The sequence below is a fragment of the Myotis davidii genome, unplaced genomic scaffold, assembly GCF_000327345.1.
Source record: "Myotis davidii unplaced genomic scaffold, ASM32734v1 scaffold654, whole genome shotgun sequence".
Classification (NCBI taxonomy): domain Eukaryota; kingdom Metazoa; phylum Chordata; class Mammalia; order Chiroptera; family Vespertilionidae; genus Myotis; species Myotis davidii.
Window position 1 is genome coordinate 911,933 of NW_006285795.1, and position 20,263 is coordinate 932,195.

The following is a 20,263-nucleotide window of genomic DNA, read 5'->3' on the forward strand; positions in this document are numbered from 1 at the left end:
CCATTCCAATGGATGTAACTGTGCCTTTTTATTCAGGAGCTGAAATTGCTCAAAAACATTTAAAAGAGAGAAGTGTTGGGTCAGAACTGAACGAGCTTTTCCCATAGGATTTGCAGTGTCGTAAAATTCACGCATCCAAGACTGAATTCCGGGAGAAGTTGATGGAAAGAGCTGAGAAGGAATATTCAAAGACAGAATATCAGAATAAGTGGTAGACAATAAATTTAAAGGTAGTATTACTAAGAAAGTAGTTTATATTCAGATATTTTAAAAAATCAGTATTAATTGAAAATCCATTTTCAGCACCATAATGTAATTTTCTGTGTAGTTGTCAAGGTAAATGCCACTTTTAATATGGCTCTCATTTTTTTGATGATCCTATTTCCAAATGGGGTGAGTTTTTGTTCTCTTTTCATTGAATTTAAATAGATTTCTCCTTCCTACAGATACCTGAAAACAGCTGAGTAACAGGGTGGGTCAGGCAGCAGGAAGAATGAGTAGGAATCCTCTTGTGTTACAAGTGAGTTATATCGAAGTGAGAGATATTAATCCTACCAAAAAATATCTGCATTCTCTTTCAACTCTCACAGTATATAAATCGCTGTGTGCCCTTTCTCCTGTGAGGTAATTCATTAGTTCTTCCCCACATTCTGCCAAGAGATGTTCTTGACATTCACAACATCTTAAGTGATGAATTCCTGAAGAATGAGACCAGGTCTCTGATTATCTTTGTATAGTATGAAGCCAAACTGTCTGAGTGTAATACTATGTTTCCAATAATTAAAGTGATGATCCATGCATTTACACTTGATCTTAGCCAAAAGGCCGAGAAGCGATGATCCATGCATTTAATTATCTTTGGGGCAATAAGCTTACTTTGAACCCTCCAACATATGGGGCTAAATTATAAAAGCAAATAGAAAATTGGTTATAACTCATACAAGTAGCATATGAATACATGATTTCTTATAGTAAGAAATAAATATTTGATCCAAACACATTAATAACATATTATCAGTGGATTTTTAAAAGTGCTGTGTTAAAATGGTTTATATAAACATCTTAGGCAGAAAAATACAAATTCATTATAATCTATCTGTACAAGTGGCAGAACTAGAAACAAAGCAAGTAATGAGAATGCTCATATACGTATAAATTATCCTTCAATAAATTAATAGAACCCAAGAAAATACATAGGAAAACATGGTATTTTTGAGGCTGAATCTAGTAAAAGTTATTACTATTATTTAATTACTGGAGGCCCGATGCATGAAGATTCGTGCAAGAATGGGCCTTCCTTCCCCTGGTTGCTGGCACCGCCTTCGCTCTGTCCTGGAGCCACCTTTCTGCCTTCCCATGCTGCCCAGAGGCCCGGAGTGGCTGAGGTGTTCCGCATCACCCCCAGCCACTCAGCACCTGCATATGGCAAATTAACCTACCATCTTTGTTGGATTAATTTGCATGCCCACTCCTGATTGGCTGGTAGGTGTTGTGAAGGAACAATCAATTTGCATCTTTCTCGTTTATTAGTGTAGATTTTCTTTCTTACTTTAAATTTTCTTATTTTGGTGGTGAGTTATAACAAATTAAGACTTAGATGGTTTTCCTAAATATTATTATATTCAATAATATTTGATTTTACATAACAAGGGCATAAGCAGAAAAAATTTTGGTCACATGATAATATCCCAAAGCTAAAAGGAAAACTTCTTTAGAAATTTGGATATTTTCTCCTTAAAAACTGTCAAATCCTGGCAGCTTTAACAACCTCATATTTTTTAGCTTTAATGAGACATTATTTATAAACTCTTCAAGAATATGGGCTCTTCTCATCTTCATATATCTCTGAACAGAAGAAAGGAGTTTACAAAGATTTCTGTTCCTTAAAGAAATATATTCACCTAAGTTAAAATCATAAGCAAGCAGTTTATGGCTGATTTACTATAACCTCAGTAATCAAGATGAATCAAATGGCACTTTTGTTTTACCAGTTGGAATTGCCCCAAGCTCCCAAGTTCCTTTATGAAAGTCATAATTGAATTAATCTCCTCTAAAGAAAGGCATCGATTCAGTTCCTTTTTGTAGTTTTCACCCTATAAAAAGGAGGGAAAAAGCAACCCTTAAGCATTTGCTATGGCGCACTTCACAAACCAATGAAATTTTGCACTCTGTAAATAAACAGCTGGGCTAATGAATGCTAACTAATACATTATAACTTCAACCCATGACAATGGTGTCTGCATGTAAGAGAACTTCATGTTTGACAAAGAGAACCTGAATGAAATCGCTCTGTTAGTAAGGCTGGGGAGAGGAACCCAAGAGGCAGAAGGTGTGGGGCATTGTGGGAACGCAGAAAGAGTCCCCTTTAGCCTCCAGGTACTAGAGAATGCAGCAGCAACATATAGAGAATGGTAACATACCTAGTAATCTGTACAGATATTTCTGAGGCCCCTAGAACACTTCTATTTACATTCCATAAAAACTAATCAATGCACTATGACGTATTATATCCTAATCATCACTTTCTAATCTGTTAACCAGGTGTGAATGTTTCAAAAAATTAATATAACTCAAGGCCCTTGATGCCAACCTGGAACAATCATTGCTTTCTAGACTGACTCCAAAAAGTTATGGTACTCCTTTTATTCTATAACATATAATATGTATTTGTCATAATATCTGCAAGTGTTCTTTATGAATTAGGAACTACTTTTCTTCATTTCAATTCATAACTTTATCATAATTAGTCACATACTTAGCTGACACAAAAATAATATTGGTCCTCAGATGGATAAAAATACTAAGAAGTGTAATATAACTGATACAAATTCATTTCAAATGAATTATCAAGTTGCTTAATTACACCATAAAGAAAATAGAATCTTGTAAAGAATGACTTGGAAAAAAATATTTTCCAGTATAAAAATATGCACTTACCTTGGATACAGCTGATCTGTAGAGTCTGTGAAATATCTCAGAGAATATGGAAAGTGAAGATTCATTCGAGAAGAGAAAATTGAAAGTGTCTTTTAAAAGAAATTCTTCTGTGTTTTGGTCCTCAAAATCCATATTATCGTCATCTTGAAAATGCAAATGCCCATGCACCTGTGAGAAAGGAAAAGCACAGAAAATATATTTCATTGACTTACTTTTACTGCAGTGTCACTTCTAAGACATGATTCATTTCCTGTTGGATTGCAGATCAGAACTGACATCTAGTGGTCTTTTTGGAGGTCAACAGTTTCATAAACTGTAATATTCTTTCCAAGATACAATTCTTTGTGATAAAATTAACTAATGGATTATAAAGTCACATTAGCTTAGCTTAAAACCATTGTTGAAGAACTTGTGTGCATGGAAGATTACATATAACATTTCTGAACAATACATTTCAAAGAGAATAACAAACTATTAGATCTGTGTAAAATGTTGAATGACCATTATAATACATAAATTCATAGTTTTAAAATTTTATGGATAAATCTTTGACCTATTCAACCAAATGTCACATATAATGTAATCATTCTCCCAATATAGAAGCTTGAAAATCAATCAATGCAATATAAAATTGAATTCTGGTTGCATGTAATTTTATTTTGTTCCTCTTCCTGCTTTCCCATTCCACATCCCAAAATAAAGCTTTCTATAGATGAATTCAACCAATTCTTTTTTCACTAATGGCTATTTTAGATTAAAAATATCTTAGAGGAAATTATCTGAATGAGTTCATTTGATTTGAGAGAAATTATAAGAATAAGAATATATAAAAACTCTTCAACTTATACATATTTATACTAGCAACATCATATATGCAAAGATCATTTCTATGATCTTTTACATTAAAATACAGGCCAATTTTAAAGTAAATATGGAACGAATGAGATACCTTTTTCTTACAAACCCGTGTGAATAAGCTTGGTAATCTGCTAGTTTCTATTGTCTAAATGTCTGCTTTTCTGCATTCCACATACTTAGCATTATACCCTATTTCTTTCCTAAGCAGTTTGTGAACCATAGGAAAATCGATGCTTGTTCTGTAGGATGCATAGTTGGAACTGGAACTCAAATCACAGGCTCTCCACATATTAGTTAATTCTCTGAACCACCATAAGCGTAAGTAGTGACTTTAATGAAGTTGCTATTTATTGACTCCTTACTATGAATGAAAATCACACACACACACACACACACACACACACACACACACACCGTTCAGCAAAAAGTGAAGCTCATGCAGCCCTTTGGCACACTCACCTGGAGCACCATCGGGGATGTGAAACTGCCATAACCAATGTCAAAAGTGAAAAGTTGAAAACATAAGCTGCATCTGAAATAAAACCGCAGGGAACACATTACATTCTATCTGCTGCATTTAACCTATTCTTTGGAGTTACATTATGAATAGTTACTCTAGTTACATTTCAAGGTCTGTAAGAATTAAAAAGAGCAGTTTTTGGATCATCTAAGATTGCTTACAATTTCATTTTGGATTTGGAATCTGTTTTGTTTCTTACAGAAAATACAAATATATCTAAAGTATTCATCGCACATTAAACTAAACAATGAAGTTACACTGTGAAAACCTAAATAGTCTCATTCATGTACAAAGCATGATAATGCTTAATGGAGTCACCCCCTCTTCCGGCATACTAGCTTTAACATTTCCCTAGGAAAAAGGCATTAGATGATATTCAAGTTGACTGAGATATGGACAGAGGAGTTATTGAATTTTGTTCATAAAAGCCTGTAAGAAAAAATATATCTAGTCAATGGTAAGTATATGATAGAAATAGCTAAGCTTGAAAGGGGCTGCAATTTAAAAAATTAGTTTAAGTAACGTTGCTTTACTTCTTGTCACCCACTATTTAGATCCGGATGAGTCTGCAATGTGCTCTGATGTTTAGGATCTATAAACAAGGAAGCAGAATGTTTTCCAAGAAGCACCTACATGTGATAATTAGGTTATATTTTCACTAACAATCAGTTTGTAGCAGGTAGGGTTTTTCCTTTTTTTAACATCAGACTTTGCTTTCACCTGTGGAAGGCCTTCGGTCCCAGAGGAGACGTTGGGCTGAAAGCTTCGGCTGCCAGCAGGAGTTTGCTGATTGCTTCCTTCATGTTATCCAAAGCCTGGAGAGGCGAACTGGCCCTCAGGAATGTCTCAAAAAAGGTTTGCAGCTGTAACAAAGTAAATAGTTCATATGTTCAAACAGCATCCCAATTTGTCTCTCTATCATTTCCAAGGTGCCCTATTTGAAAGATTCCTTTAGATTCTCTTTGTCACACCTAAAAACTCCTAATTAGAAAATTTTGATAATCTAAGATATCCTATCAAATAAAATAGTAATATGCAAATTAACCATCAATCCATCACAAAGATGGCGGCGGCCACGAAGCTGGAGCAAGCAGGAGGCTTGGTTGCCCCGGTGATGGTGGAAGCCAAGCTTCCTGCCTGCCCTGCCGGCCCTGAGCTCCACTTACGGCTACAAAGTTTCAATTATAGAAGATAAATAAATCCCAGATACCCTCTTCCAGCCAGTGTGGCCTCCACTCAAGGAGAGGCTGGGAACATGGGTTGCCAGGGGAACCCAGGCTTTGAGTGGGACCAAGGCAACAAAGTTTCAATTATAGAAGTTAAATAAATCCCAGATACCTGCTTCAAGCCCGCGGGTGTGACCAGCCTGAAAATGGCCATTAGTCCCTCACCCAGGCTGTCCAGGCACCCCAGTGGGGGCCCCCACCACCCTGAAGGGCCTGTGGCCAGCCTGAAAATTGCCCTTAGCCCCTCACCCAGGTTGGCCAGGCACCCCAGTAGGGACCTCCACCTTGCAGGGAGTGTGGCCAGCCTAAAGACGGCCCTCAGCCCTCACCCAGGCTGCCCACACCCCTATGGAGTGAGGGTCCCCACTGGGGGACTTGACCAGCCTGAAAACAGCCATGAGGCCTCACCCAGGCTGGCTAGGCACCCTAGTGGGACCCCTACCCTGATCTTGGACACCCTTCAGGGCAAACCAGCCAGCCCCCACCCATGCAACAGGCCTCTATCCTATATAAATAAAAGGGTAATATGCCTCCCAGCACCGGGATCAGCGGAGCCGTGAGGCTTCCCGGCACCAGGATCAGCGTGACAGGGGGCAGTGCCCAAGCCCCCTGATCTGCCCTGCTCTGTGTGTGACAGGGTGCAGCGCCCCAACCCCCTGATTGGCCCTGCTCTGTGATAGCGGGTGGCGCCCCAACCCCCTGATCCGCCCTGCTCTGTGGGTGATAGAGGGCGGCGCCCCAACCCCCTCATAGGCCCTGCGCAGCCGCCAGTGCAAGCCACCATCCTGGGCCGCAGGCTAGCCCCAGAAGCCGTGATCGGGGGGAGATGGGGGTCCCCTGCCCAGGCCTGACACCTCTGGCGGAGGCATCAGGCCTGGGCAAGGGGCCAATCCGGCGATCAGAGGGTGATGGGGTCAACACCTCTGGCCTGGATGGGGGCGGAGCCGGCAATCGGAGGGGTCTGGGGGTCCCCTGCCCAAGCCTGATGCCTGGGCCAGAGGCATCCGGCCTGGGCCAGGGGCAGAGCCAGCAATCAGAGGGGTCTGGGGGTCCCCTGACAGGGCATGCAGGTAGCAACCAATCAAAGTGTTCCTCTCATTGTGATGTTTCTCTCTGTCTTTCCCTTTCTCTTTCACATTCTCTAAAAATCAATGAAAGAATATCCTCAGGTAAGGGTAAAAAAATAATAAAGAAATTATTATTATTATGAAAGACACATCTTGAAAATGCCTAAAAAAAGTTCTCATTTTTTCATGGTGATGGGACTGGAGTCCGTATTGATGAAAAAAACCTTGCTGGCTGCGGTGACTGGCAGTGGCTGCAGCAGCGGGGTTATGGGGCTGGTTCCTTCCCCTGATCAGCCCAGTCACCTCCCACAAAGGGAGGCCAGACTGCGGCTTAAGCCTGCTCCCCAAGGGGAGCAGGGAGCAGGCCAGGCCTAAGCATAGGACATCCCCTGAGGGCTCCCAGTATGTGAGAGGGGACAGGCTGGGCTGAGGGACACCCCCCACCCCAGTGCACGAATTTTGTGCACCAGGCCCCTAGTATGTATGTATGTGTGTGTGTATATATATATATATATATAATGTAGTATATATAATATACATAAGGTATATTATATATAGAAAGAGTATATAATATTCTGCAGGTATATTATATAATGAATACAGGAGTAGGCAAAAATAGGTTAAGAATAGTAATAAATAGTACAATAATTAACTAAATAATAATACAAAAATAAACTGTTTTACATACAAATGTAAACCTACTTTGCCACCCATTTATATCATACATATTATATAATAATCACACATATTTTTAAAAATAGAAGCTTTTTAAATGAACATGGGGTGCCACTGCACCTTGTACTTTCAATTGCTTTAGGTCTAGATGTTTACTCCATTGTTTCCCCTTTCTGTGGCATCTCTCCATGGAGAGTGACGTGAAACTGTAACAGGCTTCTGATCAGAACGCCCAAGTTTAATTTCTTACTCTACCAGCCAGATGACCTCAGACTTGCAATTCAAGTCTCCAAATTTTTGTGTCTTCTTTAAAATGGGTTGGCACCTACCAGCAGAGTGCTATGAAACCAAATTAGGAGAAAATGTATTTGAAAGCCACGGGAAAGTATGAAATTCAAATCTAAGCATTTTGTTATCACTTTTCCGTATATATCAGAACAAAAACAAGTGTGTCAAAGTTGCTTCTTCACAGCATTTGGCTATGGGAGATCTATCCACTATGAAAGAATCTAACAGAATCTCAGTGTTCTCCAACCATCCTATATAATAAAGAGGTATATACTAATTAGACCAAACAGCAGAATGACCGTCCAGACGGCCTTCTGGACAACCTTCCAGATGAAGCTGGGGCTGCGAGGGCCGAGCCCCTGGCACGAATTTCGTGCATCGAGCCTCTAGTTATAAAATAAGGCTCCACTGGGATGGAGAGGATAGGAGAGTATTGCAAAAGGAAATGACACTCAGGTCTATGCCTTCTTAGAAATACTATAGTTGGCATCACTAATGGCTATTTTTACTTGCTTAACTATGAGAACAATTGCAACAGCAAAATTACTTCAAGAGGACGCTTAGCACCAGAGTTCAAGTCAAAAATTTTAAAAAGTCTAAAACAAGTGTCATTAATTCATAGACTTTGGAAAGACATGCTCTTTTCAAAGACTAAAATATTTTTTTTACATCTGAAACAAATATTAAATAATATCGAATGCCAATTGTAATTTAAAAATCTTTTCAATTTAAAAATTTTTTTTGTATAAACATGAAGCAGGTATTCTATTCATGTTTTGGAAGAGCAGACAACATCTATCTGAACTGCTTACAGCTGCGAAAGGAAAACTTTTGTTGCTATGGTAATGAAGGACAGATATTGGCACAAATCACCTGAAGGAAATGATAAATGTATCTTTAAAATATATAAGCAAAATTCCCCCAAGAAAAGCAAATACTGACTTCATAAACTTTTACCAGCAGACAAACAGAAACCTAATGAGATATATGCTTTAAGACCCTATGAACACATCATTAGCTTTGGCAATTGGGATGTTTTTCCGTTTGGCTAAGAAAAATGAATGTAATAATTGAATGATCAAAGAAAACAAATTAATGCTAACACTGAAAATGTTAACACCCTTGAGTTAAAACAGAATAATATTATGCTTTTCCAAGTAAAAGCAACTCATCACATTTCACTCACTTCACCATATCATGTAGAGTTATTGAACACGTTATTGTATTTTCACATTTTAATGTTTCCTGAATATCACAAAGGTCAAGGTTAATAATTTATGAAAGTTCAAAATGTTTGTGTAGCATATAAGATACAGAATATGAATTATCAGATTATTCCTTCATGGCAAAAAATCATAATCAAATTATTGTCTTAGGATTACATTTATTCTTTTACTGTGAAAATGATGATTTCTTAATTTCTGACTCTAACTGAGCACTGAGAATGGGCTGCCAGTACATTTAATTCAACTTTTGCTGAGAATTTCACTATGTGGAAATCATCATGCTCTGAGCTCTGGGGGACAAGTACAAAGCACGGAGGGAACAGACTCACGAGGCAGAACGTCCCACAGGCAAAACTTTGGCCCTATGTCTGTCGTTATTACATTGCGAGACTTTGTGGGATTCCATCACAGTGTCTACTTCATAAAGGCATGGCTAAGATTAAATGAGAGAACGTACATAAGTTACATCGCCACTGGCACATGTCAATAACTCACTACAGTGTAGCTCCTTTTATTAATTAAAACAAGTCCGCAGCCATTGAAAGGAAATTCAATTAAAGTGGTTGTCGAATCCAGATTCTCATAATGCAATGCATGATTTGGGAATGTCAAGCTGCCTCTGGGAATTCAAACATGTGTGGCACCAGCCAAGAAAGAATATTTAATATCTAAAAAGCCTTTCAATAGAAATGTTTTGAAAAGAGTATAGATAGAGGCATGATGATTGCACGGACCCCTCCCGTGGTACGCCGTCTAACAGAAATGAAAGAGCAAAACTGAAGGACCCAAATAACTGGCTTTTCTCCCATCTTCCTGCTAAGACAAGGACTAACACGAGCCAACGACCATGAATGCTGGGGGGCCAGGAAAACCGGGGACCAGAACACAGCTGCCTTTATCAATAGACGTCTGAGAGAGAAAAGAGAAGCGGCGCTCAGACAGCACGATTCAAAATGGAGTGACTTGTTTTATTTTTGTTTTTTTGTTCCCAATTTTTGTCTCTGTGTATATTTCCTTCTATCTCACTGCCTAGATTTCAATTCATTTAATTCAAAGGAAGTTCAGTTGATTGACCGCGTCTATTTAATTCATTCAGTATAGTGGCAAGCAAACTACAGAAATGGAAGTAAACTCATGCTAATGCTTAATAGATGTTTAGTTTTTAAATCATCAGATTTCAGTAAGTCACCCAAAAGGGGCCCAATACTTCTATTCGTTTTTTTGTAATTAATCCACAATAGCCTAAGTGGAAGACTCCTTTGAGTGCCTGGCTGTATTATACTTTATTACACTAATTTGTATTTCCTTGGTCAAACTACTTGAGTTCTGTGCAGCTCAGAGTGCTCAGATGTAGAAAGAGAGAACCATGCTCAATGATCCCATCAGACAATGTAAGTCTGAAATTATTGGTTATTAATTGCACTCAAAACCGTAAGAACCTGAAAAACACATTTCACCTGGGAGCTTCCTTAACCCAGGCACAAATGCCCGAAGGAGTACCTTTACCTTCCTTGTTAATTTAAAAACAATCAAGCCATAAGCTCAGACATCAGAGAGACTTCTCCCTCTCTAGGCCAAGACTTTGAATCACTGTTTTTGAGTTACACAAATATGAGAATTTAAGATCCCAAGGAAATCAGTGCCATAGCAGTGAGGTAAAAATGAATACAACAGCAGCTTAAAACTTTTAACATGATATGAATCCTTTTTATAAACTATAAACTGTCCTCCTTCAATGTAAAAATGAAGTACAAATTTAATACAAAATAAATTATATAGAAAATGACTTTGTAAGATCATGGTTGCCAAATTTGGCAGTTTAAGCATCAACATTTGTTTATACTTGTGTTATATTGAAGGTATAACACAGTAAGGTATTTACAATTTTTGCATTTATCCATTCAAGCAACTTACTAAAATATACATAAATGGATCAAAATTATCATTAAAATGAAAGAACAGGAGAAACTGAGATGTCGAAAATATTTGTATGAAAACTTCAGTTATGACTTTGATATCTTAAAACACTTCTAGGCGCCCTTCTTTCTGCCTCATATTCCCAACCCATGCCTCACAGCCCCTCACATGCTGAATTCTGGGCTTTGCCTCATTATTTCCCTTCATCCACCCACAAGGCCTTGGGCAAGTTGCTCTCAACAGCAACTTGTGTTGTTCTGTGTTAAACTTGCTGAGTTTTTGTCTGCTTTTCACTAGATTATGAGATCTGTCAAGGCGGAAACTATGTATTTTATCTTTGGGTGGTCAATACCTAATGCAGAGTCAGTATTGCATAAATACTGTTGAATAAATAAACCTAAGTTCAACATTATGGAAACTACAGAGACTTTGGAAAGAGAAATTGATGACTGGAGCTTCTGGATAACATAATTTTTCTCTTTCAGACAACATGTTTATGTCTTGTTTCCATTTCATGAGACAGGGAAGATATGCATTTTTCTGGTGTGTTGCAATAAAACCTTTGAAAAATAGAAGCTTACTGCTGTTTGAGGGGATTTTTGAGATAAGAAAATTTAACCTAAGAGTTAAAACAAAGAATGCAAGATTAACCAATATCAGAGTTCTTTTTAAGTCATACTCTTGACTAATTATAAAGCTACAAGAAAATACTGATATTTCAATATTTAGAACTTTGAATAGTGTTTCATAGCATTGAGCCTTACCAATGTGTACTAGAATTTCTGTCAGTATTAATGTATAAAAGAGAAATTTTGATCTCAGAATAAGGAGTATTGGTACTTAAAATCATTTTAGACCAACAAGCATATGAAAAGGTGCACGAAATTCGTGCATGGGACGGGGTGGGGTTCAGGGGGGGTCCCTCAGCCTGGCCTGCACCCTCTTGAAATTTGGGACCCACAAGGATCAGGCCGCAACTGGCAGTAGGACATCCCTCTCGCAATCTAGTACCGCTGGCTCCTAACCACTCACCTGCCTGCCTGCCTACCTGATCACCCCAACCACTCACCTACCTGCTTGAGTGCCCCTAACCACTCACCTGCCTGCCTGATCGCCCCCAACTGCTCACCTGCCTGCCTGATTGCTCATAACCCCTCTGCCTACATGCCTCATAGCCCTGAACAACTTCTGCCTCGGCCCCCACCATGGTGGCTTCATCCAGAAGGACATCCAGGATGACGTCTGGAAGGTCGTTTCACCATCATGGCTTCATTCAGAAGGACATCTGGAATGATGTCCAGAAAGAAGGTCATTCGGCTGTCTGGTCTAATTATCATATTATGCTTTTATTATTATAGATGCTTGACATCACTAATCATTAGGGAAATGCAAACCAAAACAGCCTGTGAAATCATTTGGTCTGGCCCTGCCAAGGCATTAGGGGTGAGTTATTTAAATGTTGTGACTGAACATAGCAGGCTAATCTTCAAGTTGGTAATTTTGTATGGCCCGCAAATGATGTCATAAATGTCCAAATGGCCCTTCCAGAAAAAAGGTTCCCCACCCCTGCCTTAGGGGGTCTTTCTGGATCCCCAGGGTCACACAACATGGCTCCCCACTTGCGGGTCATGGCTCTGGACGTGTCTGGCCCAGAGGAAGGCACCTGCTGCATGCCAGAGAGCTGTGGCGCCATTAGGTCCTCGTGAGCATTCCGCACTCTGGGAAGACGTCTCCTTGGTGTTTTAAAGGGTCAGGATTTATTGGGGGGCGGGGGATGTAATATTTTAAAATAGAAGGGAAAGGGATTTGAGAAAGAGATAAAAATGACTAAATAGCAAACCTAAGTACTGATGCAAGTTTCATTGAGTGCACCTGTGGTTATTTGGCTATAATTCTGGGTTCTATTTAATGACCTTAGCTAAGCTGACGCCGGGACCTGACAACGACCATTGCTGATGCATTGTTTTGTTTCTATTCACAGCAGTGCTGAGGCTGAAGCTCATGATCCCCCTTTCACAGAGGCAGAGCCTGATGCTTCCAACACAAGGATGTGCCTAAGGTCCTGCCGCCAGGAGGGAACCAGGAAGGGTGTTGGCGGCAAAGCCAGCACTACTTCTGTCCTCGTGCCTTTGATTGCACTAGTTTAGGGATGTGGATGGACCCTGAAATATGGAAGAACGGATTATCTGTTTTTACTCTGGTGAAACCGTCACAATTTTCAAGCATATCTAATATCAATTCAACAATTTGAGCATTTATGTAGCCCAATTACCTTTTGGAAAAACTAAAAATATTTTTTTTGTAACTTAAATTGCCTGGATCAAGAACAAAGTTTGTGTTAAATCAAATGATTTAAGAACATAAATATTATCATCATTTGTTTTAGCTCTTTGAAAATTGTCTTCCTTTAGAGTAAACCATGAAAAATCGCAATTACTTGGCTGCACCTATATGTGGATAGTTTTTTACTCATTTCCTGGAATTAGATCAAACTTCTAATACTTAAATAAGTTTTGTGCTTCCAGCGACATGAATAATTTTATTCATTTGCACTTATTAATAACCCTTTAGTGCATGGGACAATACCCAACCAACTGAGCTGCACTGACCAGGGCAGCCAGCCATATTCCTCTATCTATGTATCTATCTATCTATGTATCTATCTATCTATCTATCTATCTATCTATCTATCTATCTATCCATCCTCCATGCACCAAAGGGTTGCCAGTTTGATTCCTGGTCAGGGCACATACCCGGGTAGGGGGCATGCAGATGGCAACCAATTGATGTAAGTCTTTCATATTGATGTTTTTCTCTCTATCCCTCTCCCATCTTCTCTCTCTAAAAATCAATAAAAAGTTCTTTAAAAACATAACCTTAAACTTTAGAGCTTACAGTAAATGGGGGATGTCTGACTGCCAGCTTAGGCCTGCTCCTTGCAGGGAATGAACTTACTAGTAAGTCATCAGTTGGACATCCCCCAAGGGCTCCTGGACTGTGAGAGTGTGCAGACCGGGCTGAGGGACGCCCCGCCCCTGGAGTGCACGAATTTTGTGCACTGGACCTCTAATATATGTATAATTAGTTCTTTAACTCATCTACCATTCCACGTAAACTCCACAGAGGTAGGGATTTTGCCGTGTTTATTACTGTATCACTGGAAACTAACACAATGACTAGCTTATGGGAAATGCCCAGTAAATATGTGTAGAAGGACTGAAAACCTCATTTAACCCACTGGAAACTATTCCTATTTTACAGACACAGAAAGTGGTTCAGAGAGGGTGAAGGCTTGCCTGAGGTCATGCACCTGCTATGAGAACTTTCCCATGGACATCTATCCCAAGGGCCCCAAAGGTCATGCCTTGGGGTTTTTCTTTTTAGTCTTCTAGATCCAGCAGTAATGGTTTCTCTCTCCTTTAGAGTAGAATTGCAATCAATATTATCACTCAGCCTGAAAGGGTGTCATCATTGCCCTGGTCTTTTTTAAATCCCACTTTTCACTTTAACAGTAACTCCTTGGAAGCATGAAAATGAAATATATTTCTTTAGCATAATGTTTTTCTTCTGTGATGTCTGCGCTTGATTTTACCTTCTGTGACTTGAATACATATTATTTATGTAGATGATTTGAGTAATCAAGCCCATGGGGAAATCTCATACTTTTCAAATGGAAATAAAATTTCCAGTGGAAATCATTTTGGTACAGCACTTCTTTAAACCTGGAGAGAAGGCTGTATCTAGACACTAGACACAGAGAAGCTGATTTAAAGGGGGGGCCACATAATATTTGGGTATATGCAGGGCTGGGTAAGTTTGCAGTTGTGAGTCTGTGAAACACAGAGTTTAATCCTGCTATTATTCATTATTATTGTATTATTTTTTTAAAAAATATTTTTTTATTGATATCAGAGAGGAAGGGAGAGGGAGCAAGAGATAGAAACATCAATGATGAGAATGAAACATGGATTGGCTGCCTCCTGCACACCCCACACTGGGGATCGAGCCCACAACCCGGGCATGTGCCCTTGACTAGTCTCGAACCCCAGGCCCTTTAGTCGACAGGCTGACGCTCTATCCACAGAGCCAAACCAGCTAGGGTAAATATTGTATTATTTTCCATATGGAAACTGCAAACCTACTTTTCCCCACCCCTGTATAAATGCAGGGAGACCTGGATTTCCTCTCCTGTTTTCATTCCCTTTCTCTGAATGTTAAAGACCTGCTTCATAGAGCTTTGAAAAACTGGCTTCATAAGTCTGGCCGTGGAGGTGAGAGGACAAGCTGTTATGAGACAAAGCGGTGCAGTGGTGGATGTGGGGGTGCTCCACTTCAGTAAGCGAGGGAGTCAGAGAATGACTGCCTTATGGGGATGGCATTACGCCCCACAGAGAGAGAATTAACCAAAGCAATGAAACCTGCCCGTATATTACAATAGGTATGGAACGCAACAATAATGAGAAACCATCCATCTTTGTCTACCTCAGTAGCACTCAGAGAAATGAAAGACAGATTTTCAGTTCCACATCACATTAGGCCACTTCCATAATTCAAAGGAATTCGAGTTTAATAGCCACTTTGAGGTTCCGGCTGAAATCAAATAGAAGTACACTCAAAAGATGACGGACAAAAGCAGTGCATTTTCAGATGCTAAGTCTAAAATGTTAGTGCTAGTTCACATTCATTAAAGAAACCTAATGTATCACAAAATTGTTTTAAATGGAAAAACAATGTCCCGTGACTGACAGATGCTGAAAACATTTCGAATAATTTTGTGGCCTATGCCATTTAAATTGCACTGAAGATTTATCACCATTCAGAGCCTCAAATTAGCAATATAACCTTCCTACCACAAACGCAGATAATCAAGAACCATTTACAAAATAAATATGTATAATCCAGTGAAAGGAAACGTCAAAGCTCTGTTTAAGCATTTTTGCCTGTTTTCCTTTCACTGCTGGATAGTTCAGGCTATTGGTGCAATACCTAAAAAGACCACTTGGGGGCAATGCAGCATTTTTATTTTGCTTTACCTCATAGCTATGTAGGTTTCCTGGGTGACAAAAAAATTGCTGTTTCCTTCAAATTTGAAAACACCTTTTTTACTATATGGGAGGGAAAAGCCTGTATTTCATTTTAAACTTGCAATGCATAAATCACTTAAGACAAATGCAAGTCAGATTTTCTCCTGAAAGGAGCAAAAGTCTGTCTTCTTTAGGCAGACAAATCAATTTTATCTAGTTGGCACATTTGGGGATATCTTATACTTAGAATTTGTCACAGCTTTTGAATAGATCTCAAAGAATAAAGAAGAACTGTTTAAAACGACAAATATAAACTTTAAAACGACTGGTGGAAAATTGATTTGTTTCTAGAGCTGAAGAAAAATATGTAAATATCATTTGTCTTCTCCACTGGGTACGTATATTTTTAATAAACTTAAACATTAAAGTAATAAATTTTTTGAGACATTCCTGCCATTGTCTTCACTGTTACTACTTTGCATTCACATACCACTCTGTAAAGGGGTTGTTTTTATTACTCATTATTCTTGTCAGCAATTTGATGAGTGGAGTCTCTATTCCAAGCCACCTCCACCCCAGCCCCCACCTCACCTGCTGAGTACTAGGTATTGGGTCAGGTGCTGAAGGTTTGTTTCCCTTTTAAATAAAAAAATAAGCATAATCTCTTCATTCAAGGATTTTAAACATATTTAGGCAAATACATTTTTTCTTCTTTTTTGTTCTCCAGATTCTTGGCTGACTTCATCTGATATTTTTCTCCCAACATCTCTTCCTGGCCTCAGAAGATATTGTCCATTACTAGTGATGGAGGACTCTGGTGAGCCCTGTTGTCGAAGCCCAGGAATCGAGATTCATAAAATTAAATTCAGTAACTCTCTAGGTGCCTGCACAGCAGTGGAGAAATTCAGGACGTTGGCAGGGACTGTTTGCCTTGATTCATGGTTCCATTAGCCAAAGCTCCATCTTAACGATTCTTTATTGTATGGAGGGTAGGGAAGGAAGGCATGCTAGCTGCTCTCTCCTTGAACAATCATTCTGGCTTAGCAAGTTCATCTATTGAAGATCTTTCTTTCTTAGCAAGTTCACCTATTAAAGAAATAACGAGACACTCAAAAATTAAGATGGTGCTGCTCTCTGAGAACATTTAAGGCATTTCAAACATTACTTATTTACCTTTTTTTCCATGTCATGTTTCACTCTCAACACTTGTATATTTTATGAGCTTGTGTTGACGTGTAATGGAAGTCAGAGTGACACTCCTGTGCCGGACAATGGCAGGGAGAGGAAAAGCCGGCAAGACTGATTTATAAGAGTTTCTGTGGCGTCCACAGGCCATGGACTTCTAGGCTCCCGTTTGGGGAAGAAACGCTTGCTCTTGCCAAGTCCTCAACTGCACCCCTTCCTCATCCCACATAGGTATTCCCTAGATCAGCGGTTCTCAACCTGTGGGTCGTGACCCTTTGGTGGTCGAAAGACCCTTTCACAGGGGTCGCCTAAGACCATCCTGCATATCAGATATTTACATTACGACTCATAATAGTAGCAACATTACAGTTACGAAATAGCAACGAAAATAATTTTATGGTTGGGTCACAACATGAAGAACTGTATTTAAAGGGCCAGAAGGTTGAGACCACTGCCCTAGATGAGTCCATGGAGAAGGGAGCTTTGAATAAGACAAGTGAAGGGGGGAGCAAAGGATTAGAGAAATACACATCCTAACATCCAAGATACCACCGAGGAATTCCCTTTCCCACCTTTAGAACATTCTGAAGGAATTCACTTATCTCTCCTGATTTTAGACTTTCTGAAATCCTTGCATATTAGCTAACTTCTATTTTTCTGGATATGTAATTAATAATTGCCCATAACTTTTCTAGTACTAAAGGAAATAATAATCAGCAAATATATTCATTAGAGTTGTTTTACCTTATGTTGTCACTGTAACACATTATATATATAATGAACATTTTATATATAATGAACATTTTTTATATAATGAACATTATATATATAATGAACATTTCAGTTCATTATATTTTCATATATTTATCAGATTACTACATTAATTCAGAAGAGATATGTTTGAATTTACATACATCTTTTGTTACAGAACCTACTCTTAAATCACATTTTTCCAAGATGAAAGTTTTCAGCATGTTACAATTAGTGAGGGAACTTTAATAAAAATGATCATGATAGACATGATGCACTGGTAAACATTTTGTGGGTGTCAGCCATGTTCCAGGCACTCTCTAAGGCTCTGGAGATTTAAACATGTTGCCTGTTGTTCTGAAAATTAGGATCATGTGTTTAAATGATCATTTTGATCAAATAAACATGACCACAGTTAATGAATAATTTTCTTCTTATTTAGGATAAGAATGGAGATTCAGTATTTAGAAACTGATAAATGCCCAAAATTACTTGACAAACCTTTTATGGAGCAAAGTTGGGAATGAATAAAATGAATGAACGAATAAATAAAATTTTTCAAAACAAGAGGCAAAGATGCTATCAACAGTATAAAATTATTTTGCATTAATGTTATGTACTGTAAAATCACATGCATTTGCAAAACAATTATTCTTTTTATAGACCAAATAGATATCTGAAATAATATTTAAAGCCAATGTGGGCCGATGAGATAAGAGTTATCTTGCAGTTATTATTTTGATTTTTACTCTAAGTCAGGTTTAGTCCCATGCTTATTTATTTAATTTTATGCTGATTATAATTTCTACGTATATAGAATCATGCTTTAAAATGAACACCCTCATGCAATTTTTAAATTTATTCCAAGCAAAAGTAGATTAAGTAACACATCAACTCATTTTACGAACGCCCAGGTGCAAGCGATTCTTCCCATTCTTTCTGCATCTGATATAAGTCTCCCTGGCCTGCAGAAGGGCCAGCTGCTCAGGGAGAACGGCTTTTACCAGGTCTGCTCCACAGCCTGCAGTTTTAGATGTAAAATGAAGATGGAGGGAAGAACGCGTCCTAAAGTTGAAAAACATACTGTAACTTTATACTGGCTTCCAAAGACATCACTCACGTTTACCCTGGGAATATATGAGTGAGCTCACCCGACATTATGAAAGACATTGCAGGAATACTGATGACAAGCGACGCTAACTTCATCCCTGCAACATGTCATGTTTCCAAAACCCAGAAGGAGACCTACGCATTCTTTAAAAAGGGTCCTTGTAAATAACATCCCCTGCTGTGCCATCTCTCTCCTCTGTGCACATGGGCTGATCGCATCGATGTGAGAGAAACTCCAGGCCCCGGACGTGGAAGAATGGCTCCCCAAGGCCGATGCAGTGGGGTAAGATGGCTGGTGACTTAGAGCCCCGGCTGGGCAAGAGCCTGCTTTACCTTGGGTTTCCAATGGAGATGACGCTCTTAGAAACCACCCTGAGAAAGGGCTGCCATGCCTCATGTTTCCCCTGCCTGTCAAAGTGGCCCTGCCAAGAAGTTCCTATTAGGACATCTGTCTAACGCGTTTACTGAAAAGATGCTGGAAGATCGTTTTGAAATACAGGGACTGAGTTAGACCGGGATTAAATAGACTTGGGCAAGTTCTTCACACATGTAAAATTTTTTAAATTGAATTCAATCCAAGATACATTTATTCAGCACGGATTGCATTCAAGGACTCCGTTCCTGTTAGGACATCTGTCTAATGCGTTTACTGAAAAGACGCTGGAAGATCGTTTTGAAATACAGGGGCTGAGTTAGACCGGGATTAAATAGACTTGGGCAAGTTCTTCACACATGTAAAATTTTTTAAATGATCCTCAATTGAATTCAATCCAAGACACATTTATTCAGCACGGATTGCATTCAAGGACTCATCTTCATAAAACTTTTGAATCCTGACTATCAACAAATGAACATCTTTCAATTACTCTAAGAACCAAATTTTAATTTATGACATTTCTTGCAGTTACTCTATGTGATCTGTGTATAAGGACAGCCACGGATGCATTTGACCAAGAGTTACAGTTAGAATGGTTACAAAAGAGTTGTAAACTCATAGATACTAGTACAACTGGAGTGTTTTCTAATTGAATTGAGAACTTCATGGAGGAAAATTTTTTTGGAGTACAATATCTAAAAACTTTGGCTCAAATGATACTACTCTAAGAACCAAATTTTAATCTATGACATTTCTTGCAGTTAATCTATGTGATCTGTGTATAAGGACAGCCATGGATGCATTTGACCAAGAGTTATAGTTAGAATGCTTACGAAAGCGTTGTAAATTCATAGATACTAGTACAACTGGAGTGTTTCCTAATTGAATTGAGAACTTCATGGAGGAAAATTGTTTTTTTTAGTACAATATCTAAAAACTTTGGCTCAAATGATATACTAAGCAAATGTTTCATTTGCTATTCATTTTCTTTACTTTTTCCAATCTTCCTCCCCCTTTTAAATTTGAAATCCTTTGGAAACAGCTAAGACTTAAATTTTAAATTATTTTTATTGTATAGAAGGGGATTTTAGAAAAATTTAGTTT

At 38.8% G+C, this 20,263-nt stretch overlaps 1 protein-coding gene across 1 annotated transcript in view; it reads right to left on the reverse strand.

Moving 5' to 3' along the window:
* CPED1 (cadherin like and PC-esterase domain containing 1) overlaps positions 1–20,263 on the reverse strand; it is a 281,356-nt gene that overhangs the window by 148,511 nt on the left and 112,582 nt on the right. Inside the window, exons 6-11 of the mRNA XM_006756835.2 lie at positions 18,758–18,800; positions 5,036–5,178; positions 4,255–4,327; positions 2,938–3,105; positions 1,989–2,093; positions 2–171 (exon numbers count right to left, since the gene is read on the reverse strand). Of these exons, the coding sequence (XP_006756898.1) occupies positions 2–171; positions 1,989–2,093; positions 2,938–3,105; positions 4,255–4,327; positions 5,036–5,178; positions 18,758–18,800 (702 nt within the window). The remainder of the gene's footprint in view (position 1; positions 172–1,988; positions 2,094–2,937; positions 3,106–4,254; positions 4,328–5,035; positions 5,179–18,757; positions 18,801–20,263) is intronic.